The sequence below is a fragment of the Psittacula echo genome (genome assembly GCF_963264785.1).
Source record: "Psittacula echo genome assembly, chromosome: 2".
Classification (NCBI taxonomy): Eukaryota; Metazoa; Chordata; class Aves; order Psittaciformes; family Psittacidae; genus Psittacula; species Psittacula echo.
Window position 1 is genome coordinate 85,366,951 of NC_137737.1, and position 10,838 is coordinate 85,377,788.

Sequence of the window (10,838 nt, forward strand, 5' to 3'; positions counted from 1 at the left end):
CAGCTGGCTGTAGGTCAGAATGCCATTGATGTCCAAGCTTCCTTCCTGCCCAGGTTTCTTGGCTGCACAGATGAGTGACTTTGGGTCAGAAATGTCAGCAGGCATGTGAGGTACTGAGTTCCCTTTGGCTTGCTCTGAGCACACTGCCTGACTAGTAATCCCTTTTTTGTCATGGGCTAGCTGTGCCGCTGCCTAAGGAGCAAGTCTGTCTCTGCTGCTACCTCAAGGACTTTCTTCAGTAAGAAGTGAGGGTGGGTTTCTGAGTAGAGAGACATGGTCTTGCTGCAGTAGGCTAAGGAGAGTAAGATGACTGGGTCTCTCATGTTTGATAATCAGGGACTGTTATGTTTTTGCTTGTTGCCTACCGCCTTGGAGACTAGAATAAGAGGAGGCCTGAAAGCCAAGCTTTAGTACAGCTGAGACAGAAAGGTGATCCAGGTCCTTGAAAAGAGAGGCTCCAGGACTGCAGTTAAAGAGTCAAACACATCTGTCTGGAGGCCAGAAAGGATTAGAGGGTTGATGGAGGTTCTCTTCAACATGGGAACCTGTTACATGATGAGAGGCTTTGCTCAGGGGTGTACTGTATAAAAGCACAAGCTCAGCTCTAGCACAGCTGTGAAAGCACTCAGGCTCCAAGTGGCAGAAGCACTTGCTGCCACGGCATGGTTTGTGTGGTGAGTTTTATCTGGTTTTCTCTGTGCATGTTGTGATGTCCCTGACTTGGGCTGTGGTGTTTCTGCAGCACTTATCGATGGCTGAGAGCTCAGCTGTGGCTGCAGCAGCGGCAGGGACAGCGGCACCAGCCATGCTAGAGGAGCTCCTGGAGATCACGGCTCAGAGCCTGGTGCGCACCGAGGTGGCTGAGCACTATGAGGTTATTCGGGAGCTGGGCAGGGGAAAGTATGGCCACGTGATGCTAGTGACCCACAGGCAGAGAGGTAAGGAGCTGACTGTGCCCTGTGAACCGCTATGCCTTGTCTCTTCACTCACCAGGGTGTTGGGTGGGCTGGTGGTTCCCTGGGGCCAGGCACCATGCACCATGGGGGTTTCCCGGGGAACGCTGAGGACAGGACCTCCCCAGCCAGGCAGCATCCCATTGTGCCCAGGGGACAGCCCAGAACATCAGGCAAAGTTATAGTGATGAGGCAGGTGCAGGGTCAAGCTGGGAAGTCAATCCACAAGTCAGGATCAATAGGACTAGGCATTGACACGGATGTGATATAGCTGGAAAACAGCACTCCCACCACGTAGCTCAGGCAAGGAGTGAAGCCCCAGGCCTGAGCTTAAATGGTGTTCTAAGGCCTGTGGACAGAGGGTGTGAGTAGAGGTCTTAGGTGGAGTTGGCCAAGGCTGTTAAGGTGCCTAAGAGTGCCCACAGGGCCCTGACACTACTCTTTGCCAGTACTCCCAGTTCAGACTGATGGGCCCACGTAGCCTGAGTTTCCCTTGTGCTGCCCAGTGCTCCCGTGCACTGACTGGCTCAAAACCCACACCAATGGCGATACCTGATCCCAGATCTGGTGTCCACAGGATATATCCACACAAAGCTTTGGGTCAGAGACCTCCCTGTGGCTGTGAGTGTCCAGCCCCATGGCTGCTCAGTGCCCTCTCAGTTTGCCTTGAGGAGAGTGACTTTGAGGGGAGTCTAACCCACTCTTTCCATTCTCAGGGACTCCTATGGCTCTCAAGCTGCTACCCAAAGCCAGTACCAAGCTGCACACCTTCCTGTATGAGTATTGTGTGGCACTCTCCCTCGCCACCCACCCTGCCATCATCAGCATGTTTGGAATTGCCATTGAGTCCAGTCAGTACTATGGTTTCCTCTACGAACCAGCACTGCACAAAGATCTCATCTCTATCATCAAACCCCGGGTGAGTGCTGATACAAGGCAATGGGGACTGGGGCTGTAGCATTTGTCCACTGTGCGGGCTGGCTGGGTCAGAGGGAGGTAAGGGCAATGGGCTGTTGCATTGGTGTCTACAGCATTGAAACAGCTTCAGGCTTGCAACACCAGAAATACGAAGGTCTTCCCCAGTGCAGAGCAGGGAGGTGGAAGCATAGCTAGCAGGGCTGCCAGGGTGTCATGAGTGTGCTGCACTGCCTGTCTGTCTCTGTGGGCAGGATGGGATCCCCGAGCCAGCCGCTAAGCAGTGTGCCAAGCAGCTCGTGAGCGCGCTGGAGTTCATCCACAGCCGAGGGCTCGTGTACCGTGACATCAAGCCTGAGAACGTGCTGCTTTTCGACCCTGAGTGTCGGCGCATCAAGCTGACTGACTTCGGGCTTACACGGCCCAAGGGTACCAAGCTCAAACTGGTGGCCGGGGTAATCCCCTATACTGCCCCGGAGCTGAGCAACACCGCTGATGCCCAGGGAGTGCCCATTGACACCAGCTTGGACGCCTGGGCCTTTGGCGTGCTGCTCTTCTGCCTGCTGACCGGCTACTTCCCCTGGGAGCAGAGCCTGCCAGATGACCCTTTCTTTGAGGACTTCATGCAGTGGCAGGAAACAGGCCTGGAAGAGGACCTGCCCCGCCACTGGAAACGCCTGACAGCTGAGGCTGCCCTGATGCTGCGGAGCCTGCTAGCCCTAGATCCTGCCAAGCGTTGCCCCGTCAGTGGGGTGCTGCGCTATGTCGATTGCCCTTGGCGGCTGGAGGATGGCAACAGCCAGGAGGCTGCAGTGAAGCCCTAGAGTGTGCTCCCCATAGGGGCAAGATGGCAAGTCTCACCCTGCAAGGGACTTCGGAGTCTGGGGCACCATGGTGGCCTGGGTGTGAGAGGCCATGGTGATCCAGAGAGCAACTTCTCTGCTGCCATGGAGCCAAGCTCCTTCTCCAACTCACCCCATGGTTCAGTGCTGCCCAGTGGCACCAACTTGTGCTTCCTTGGGGCTTGAAAATATCTTTCTTTTGGAAATTACTGTCCACGTGTGAAGCACTCACTCGCTTCCTGGCCACAGAGACTCCAGGGTGTTTTCCAGGTGCTGCAGCACCTGCCTTGTCTCAAAATAGAGCAAAGTATGTACTTTTGTGTTTATGTATGTGGCTTTTTTTCCTTCATAATAAAATGTCTGTGCGGCCTGGTTGATGTGGGAAAGCAGGGGCATGACAGAGCTTGCTGCCATCTCAGGACAACCCGCACACAGCAGAGACCACCCCTAGATGCTGCCTGGGCTTTCACCAGGACCCTTGAAGGGTGGCTTCAGGCTGGTGAGGTGGTGGGAAGCTCCCAGCATGTGGCTGCAGATGGTAGCTGGGCACTGATGATGGAGTTGAGCACACCTCCTTCCCCCTATTGCTTTCAGATCCTAAGAGAATGTCCTTCATGCTCTTAGATGCCCGGTTACCGTTCTAAGATCTTCCTTCTCCCATTTCTTATCACCACTTTAACCCTTCTCTGGTAATGCATATCTCCTAATCCCCCACTGTCCTTCTAGGTGCACATTTTAATCCTGGAAAGAGGTAGCAAGTAGAGAATTAGAGGTTAGAAGCTCTTCTTACTTTACTACCTCTTTCCAGTCCCCAGGATTATGCTGTTGGTAATCCTTCCCAGCTCCTAGCCTGACCCAGTTGCTGGAAACATGCCCATCTTAGTTTCCATTCTCAATGGCTTAGTAACTTTAAAACATGAACTGGTCCAGCACCATACTTTCTAGCATCCCAGCTTTTTTTTCACCTCAGACCCTTTCCTGCACACACTCTTCCGTAGTTGCCCAATGTCCAACTGTCTTTTGCCAGTGTCTTCTCACCCAATGGAATTCTACTATTACTTATCTTCCTCATTAACTTTCCCTTTCTACTACGCATCACCTGGTAGACACCTTTCATGCATCCTTCTCTCAGCAACATCACCTTCATACTACTCTTTTTTACTTTTCCTGCTCTCTACATCATTTATCCCTCGTGTCTTTCTTCCAGCTCCCCAACCTACCTTATCAACCATCATTGTGCTTGACCTGTTCAAGATACAGTTTTCTTCTGTCCACTTCCATATTTTATAATCTTTCATTACCCCAAAAGATAATAGATGCTGCACAGCTTTGGCCTGTTGAGATTTGGCTTTAATTACTCTTTGATCACTGTAGGAATAGCACAGGAGTGTTAAGGTACCAACACTGTAGCTGTGTTTAAAGTGGAAAAGCCCTAATGGTTCTAAAGGCCAGGGAGCTTACAACTATCTGATGAAAAATAGTGGAAAATGTGATACAGATGATTGCTGATAACAAGTTAGAACATAGATCATATATGCTGATAACAGGTTAGAAACATGCCCTTTGGAATATGATACTCAGCATTGTTTGCTAAAAAAGTCGTGTTCGATAAAGTAAACTCATAGCGTTACAGTCCACAATTTGTAAGACATGACCTATTGATATAAAGGAAATTAAGAGTATGCTGTATTGATTAAGAAGATGTACTATGCCGAGTCAATAAAGCATAGTTAAGTGAACTGAGAACTTTTAGTGGACAGGAGAAATAATTGTCAGCTGGAAATGCTGTTTGGTTATTTTGGTTGGTTTCTGCAGGGATCAATAGTTGAAAACGGTCAACATTTCTATCCATGATTTGAAGGTAAATACAAAACCACTACAGGTGGAACACTGACATCTTTGGGGAAGCAGATAAATTGTCTAATTTCAACAGAACCAAGAATGTCTTCTTGCAGAAGCCAATCATGTTGATGAGGATCAGGGATTCAGTGCCGCCTGACAAAGACGATGTGACAGAAGCTACTGACAGGGAGCAGTGGCAATGAAGAGGATTGTTATTCTTTCTGCTTTATCACAGAACCTTAAGACTTTGGCAGAAGGGGTTTCTGCTTCAGGAAGTTGTGTGATACGTAGCTAAGTGATGAAATCAGCACTGTGGCTGCACCATATGCGTGATGGTGGTACGAGGAGGGTAGCAATGGAGCAAGCACAGCAGCGTGCACAGTGGCAGAAGACCTGCCCCGAGCCAAGCCCCCAACCTGGTCTCGTTTCCTCAGTGGCTTAACCGTAACTGCAGCTGTATTTCTTAAATCAGTGAATAAACAGACCTGTTGAAGCCCCCCCAGGGGGTCTGAAAACAGATCTGCTTGTCCCCATCACCGCCAGAGCAGCTGCTGGGAGAGGCTGAATGGAACGGAGCTGCGTGCAAACATGCTGGCCCTTCGCACGCGCAGCCGCTGGTGCAGGAGGTGGTGGTGGCCGGGTGCCCAGCGCTGTAAAGGGTAACATTTCAGCTAAGGCAGGCACTAGGATCTGGTGTCATACCCGAAGAGGCATCAGGTGGCCCCAAAGGGGAGGGAAAGACCCGGTACTTCACTCCTCTCCAGGGTGGAACGAAGAGATAAATTGGGTAATTACAGAGCTCGCCAGACTATGTGAGTTCTGGCAGCAGCATCTGTGGTCCAAGAAGTGTGAATCCAGGTCCTAGTGCCTAGTGCAGCATACTGCATGCACAGGATAGGGACATGGATCCGACGGCTTTTGGTAGGACACATGGCCTGTGTTTCTGGATTCCCTAGTGCACCTCACTACAGATTCTGCTCCCTATTCTGTGTGTACGCTCCTGAATAGTCATGATCAGCAGCAACCTGGCGACTGTGATGCAAACAAGAACCTTCAGAGTGCATGGAAAGTGTTTGCCAGCACTTTGGTATTGCAGGGGCAGGGTGATGGGTTGAGACTGGACCCATTAATTGAACATATCCCTTAGTCATAACACTCCTTCCAGTTAGGAAGTGTTGGTAAGAAAAAGTGGAAGTGGAAGCTCTGCTACACGGAGCTGTGAAATTGCAGGCAGATAGGAACGTGATTAACCCAGGCTATGATAATGCTCAAACAGTGGCACAGCTGAGTCATCTCAGAATTAAAATGTTGATTATTGAAGAGAACACTTAAGCAAATTATCTGGGCTAACCACAGATCAGCAATGCCCCCAGCACATAGACCATGTTGTGATGCTGGCTGGACTCAAGACAGAAAGGGGAGGGTAGGACCAGGGTGGATAGCAGAGCCAATGTCATTTCCTCCTTCTATATGAAGACTAATGAAAGTCACTCTATTGGACTGGCTGACCCAGTGACCAAAGGCAAGGCAGAGGTCCAGCCTTCGGGACCTCTCTAGTTAGGCTTTTGGTGTAATTTCTAGAAGCTTGGAGCATATAATCTTTCTGCCTTGTTGACTGACACAATGTTACTTCCATCCCTTCTCACTTAAACACTGTAAGATATCGTTAGTGGAACTGTGACTGAAGTTTTTTAGGAAGGGCAGCAAAGGAATAATTCTCCATATTCCCCAGAGTTCCCATGTAACCTTGTTTCCTGAGCAAGACTGCATGCTGACATCGTGTGTGACCCTTCCATCTCTGCACACAGATGCCGGGTCTGTAGGCAGGAGACTGTAGAGAGACCCAAAAATGAGTGGGGGAAAGCATCTCAGGGAATGTGACAAAGCAAATGCAAGACATACAGTGCCTGTGCCTGCCTCCGCCAACACTGCTTATTCTTGAGTTTTGACTTTCACTTCAATGACAAAACAGGCAGGACCTTTGATAAAAAAAACCCACAAAATATGACCCTGTTGTGAACAACTGTCCTTCTGAGCACAGGGATGGAAAGAGATGGTGGAATTTGTTGCCTTTCCTTCTTACTTATGTAGGAACATTTTGGCAACAACTGCAACCCAGCTGATGTCTTCTAGAGCTGCTTGTAGCTGAGAAGCCATGAGAAGTCATAAAACCCCACATTGTCATGCCAAGGACGAAGAGCTATAGGATTGAAAGTGGCTGGATCAGAAGACACATGGTTCCTGACTGGGAAACATGCAATGGCTCGTGGAGTTTCAGCTGTTAGCCTGAGTGGAGATGCATGAACTGGAGGGAAGTGCCTTAGATAAGAGAGATCAAAGGTGTTTGATCTCTCCCTTGGTGTTTCCCACATCCTGTAGCTTGGGTTGCACAGTATCTTGCTACTATAATTTTAGTTCTTCTTGTGTTGTGCTGGGCTATCTGTGTCAGTGCTGACCACAAGAAGAGAACTGACCACTACTAAATCCCGCAATGATTCTCCAGTATCCTAGACTTCCCAACTTACAGTCTGTTCAAGATCTGACAGCCAGCCACGCCAGCCAATAGTCTGGGGTTGCCCATATACAGCCCTGCCTGTTGCTGTGAGTGTGTTTGTTGTTTTACCCTGGGCTGACAGGCAGCTGAGTATGTTTATAAGCCCTGTGTCTTGGCCCAGCTTTGTGCAAGAGAGGGAGGAAGGGGGATTTGGCCTGGCCCAGCGTGGTGACAGAAGGTGGTCACAGTTGTCATACAGACTAATTGCACTTCTAACCCTTCTTTGCTGTTTACAAGCTGCACCCCACTGAGGACACATGTCTCTGGCTGGCTCCTGTATCTCAGGGTTAAATCACATGAGGCTTCTGCTCTCGCTTTAGGCCCTGATAGCCACCTTCTGTGTGCTAACTGGGAGTGCAGCTTCCACCTGAGCTTTGCTGACAGATTTCTTAGCAGATAGTGAGAAAGAATTCATATCTTGAGTGGTATAACAGTATGTTATTTAGTTTGTACCTGACATCTAGCTATTTAGCACTGGCTTCAGGAAAAACAGTCTTGTTGCCATGATTGCTGCTGACATGTCTGCAAACAGCCACTTGAAACAGACAGATCTGAGTCCCCTTGCTTTGTCCCCAGAGCTACTCTGCACCTGGCTCAGCTGGTTATTTTCCCTCCTTCAGCTCCTGAGGAGCTTTGAGGGGTCTTCCTTTTGTGGTGCTATTTCTTTTCTCTCCCTTGCTTGCTTTTCGTCCATCTTTGTCACTCCTCCAGCCCTGCTTCTGTATCACTTGCCCATCCACTTTATTTCGCTTTTATGGGGGTCATCCTGCTGCAGAAGAGGTATCCCTTGATACAAAACCTTGTAAGGCTTTGCTCTCTCAAGAAGCAATAAAGGGTGCTTAGTGTGCAACTTGATGGCTCCTTTCGTTGGGCTGTGAGAGGTGCTACTCTCACTCATGACTCATTTGAATCACTGCTTATGTGGGGAGCTGTAGCAAGAAGAGGCATGCGCTTGTGTCCTCAGGTTATACCCATACTGATCATAGTACTTCAGAGAAGACTGCAGCACCTTTACCCCACCAAGACTGCTTATTGCTCATCTAGAAACATAACTAAGCACTTCCAAGAAGAGCAGCTGCTGTTTGGGTGCTGCTGGTAGCAGGGTAGGAGTGGACTTCAGCAGGCAGGCTGGGCGGCTTCTATTCCCAGTGCTGGAGAAGGTTAGGGCAGAGGGGTGCTGGGCCTCCTGGTGACTCTGTGCTTGTCTTTGAAGATAACCATTGCCAACCTCTGTTTGAGTTTACTGTTGCTAGGCTACCCCAGGAACTGCTTAACTGGTTGGTCTCTTCTGTACTGCTCCATAATGGAAATCTGAGGATTAAGTGAGAGCCACAATAGGCAGCGATTCTGCCCCTGAGAAGCCTGCCACCCTCCCACTGGTTCCTGACTGCATAAGGGCATGTCAGGAACTGGATAGGGTTGGCAGAGATCTGGCTGTAACAGGATGCGCCTGTCCTTTCCTTTTCTTCTGTCACTGCGGGAGAGAGATGAGTTTATGGCACATGGTATGTGGCACTGGCCAAGGGAATGATGGGGGGAAGGTAACTGGCCACCCACAACCAAGAATAGCTTTGGTTCAATGGGTGGAAGCCTCACTGATGAGAAGTCTGGACACAGGGAAAAGTCCTGAGCTGTAAGTCAGGTCACCCAGTAAGCTGGGAACTGTATTCATTAATCCTGACTTCAGGTCTCCTTAACCAGTAAGGCATATCACTGTTCTCTCAGAGTTAGACACAGAATTGGAAGACTTGATCCTGAGTTCTCATTTTCCTTTCCACCCCTTCTTACCATTAGCTCCTACACCTTGGACTTCAGCTTAGGACTGTATTTCTTGAAACAAGAGCCTTGACTTCCTTCCACCTTTTCTTCAGTTTACAATACACTGGACTCCTCACTCTGCCTGAATTGTGGTTGCCATCACTTTCCCATTGTGCATGCCAATACCCCCATCTCCAGAGGTCAGAACCAACATTTCCTGTTTTGCTCTCACTACTATGTGATTTCAGCCAACATATGAAGGATTTTAATAGCTCTTTCTGTGTTTCAGTCCAGCAGCAGACTGTAGCTCTCCTCAGAGCTCGTCAGTAAGAGACCTGGAATTAGTCTCTTCTCATAGAGGACTATAATGAGTCTCACAGCTCTGGAAGACAATTCCTGTAGTCCCTAAACAGGACTTACATACAGCTTGATCAATGCTACATCAGACCCCCCTTTGGGAGTCCCTGGGATGGCCATATTCTCCACCCATAATGTTAATTTACATACTGAAACATTATCAGTTGGTCAGGGCACAGCAGGAGCTGCATGGGGGGATCTCCAGGTAGTTACAGACCTCCCCTCTGAGGCTCTTGGGGCTATTAGACAAACACTTAATTATGAAGGTGGCTAGGAGTTCAGAGTTGGCCCACTGTCTCAGATCAGTCTATTGTCTCATCTATGCATCTGAATAGCTGAGGAGTTCCTGACCACTGGGGGAATTAATGGTGTAAGTATGCTGGGTGTGGGTACAGCCAGCCCTGCCACTCAGCCACACAACAACTCTAGAACAAACCTGAGTTTCATACTTGCAACTTAAATTCCATATCTCTTGCCACAGACTAAATTACTACAGAAGAAATGGCATGAACATTTAAGTTGGTCTCATTCAAAGGCATTAGCAATTTGCTGTTGTTGCAATCATTTTTGCTGGGCTAGTTAGCTGATAATTCTTGAAGTCTAACAAAGATGTCTATCTGCACAACCGCACACAGTATTTGCACGCAAGTAAAGTATCTTGGGCATTGTTGCTGCTGGAGTAACAATCATTCCCAATGAAAGAAAGGCACCAAAACCAATACCTCTCTGTTTAGTCAAAACGATTTCCTCTGAGCAGCTGCAGTAGTTCCTTTCTGGGTCACTTAATGACTCGTTTCTCTTGTCTTGATTAAAATAGACCAGTCTACAGTCATGCAGTTTGGATCTTATATCAGCAATGTTAAGTGCATACCTCACCACAATCCATATACGCTCTAAATTTCTAACGTTGGAGAAGGCAGGGGCAATAATGTCTGTATGGATCCAGGTCCTGTTTCCTGTATTCCTGGTTTTTGGCACAGCTACTCATTTTGCTAAGCTCAGATAGAGATTTTGCTGTTCTTCAGTGGCTCTTGGGACTGTTCAGCTTGCTAGAAGCGGACAGCTAAGTGGAATTATTCAGAGGAGAGTAGCATGTCAGAACCAATGCTCAGGCTGGATTAAGTTGGATTTCACAACCCTGCTCATAAACTTTCTTGTTCTTAGGGTCTGAGGACAATGGCATGGGGAAATTGCTATTTTCCTGTAGGTAATCCTAATAAGAAGATGGTAAACAAAAAGAAAGAGGAATGGGAAAACCATTGCTAGAAGTGAAGAACCTTTCTTTACTAAGAACAAAACCAAACCATTTGCAAGGCAGGCTCACTTTCGGATGGATAGCGTTCAGCTCGCTTTTCTGGCTTTTCCCTTTACTCCAGGGTTTCATGGGATGCTGGCAGCAATTTCCATGCTGCTTCACAAAGTCGTTGCTTTGCAAATCTCCCTCATTAGCCTTCATTGTCTTGTGATTTTAACATGTACTTACTTCAGTGGTAAATCTGCTCACCATTTCATAGCCAAATCACTTTGTTGCAATTAGGAACCAAGGGCTACAACCTGTCAGCCTGCAGACAAGGGAAGAGGTCATGTAGACACATACTGCTTAGATTAAAACTCACT

At 48.5% G+C, this 10,838-nt stretch overlaps 1 protein-coding gene across 1 annotated transcript; it reads left to right on the plus strand.

Moving 5' to 3' along the window:
• Positions 1-751: 751 nt before the first annotated feature.
• LOC308216980 (serine/threonine-protein kinase SBK2-like) lies at positions 752-2,692 on the plus strand (the record flags this gene model as incomplete). The annotated part of the gene is made up of 3 exons (XM_080609680.1): positions 752-938; positions 1,670-1,872; positions 2,123-2,692. 3 exons carry the CDS (start codon positions 752-754, stop codon positions 2,690-2,692), a joined length of 960 nt encoding a protein of 319 aa, XP_080465806.1.
• Between the last annotated feature and the right edge of the window lie 8,146 nt (positions 2,693-10,838).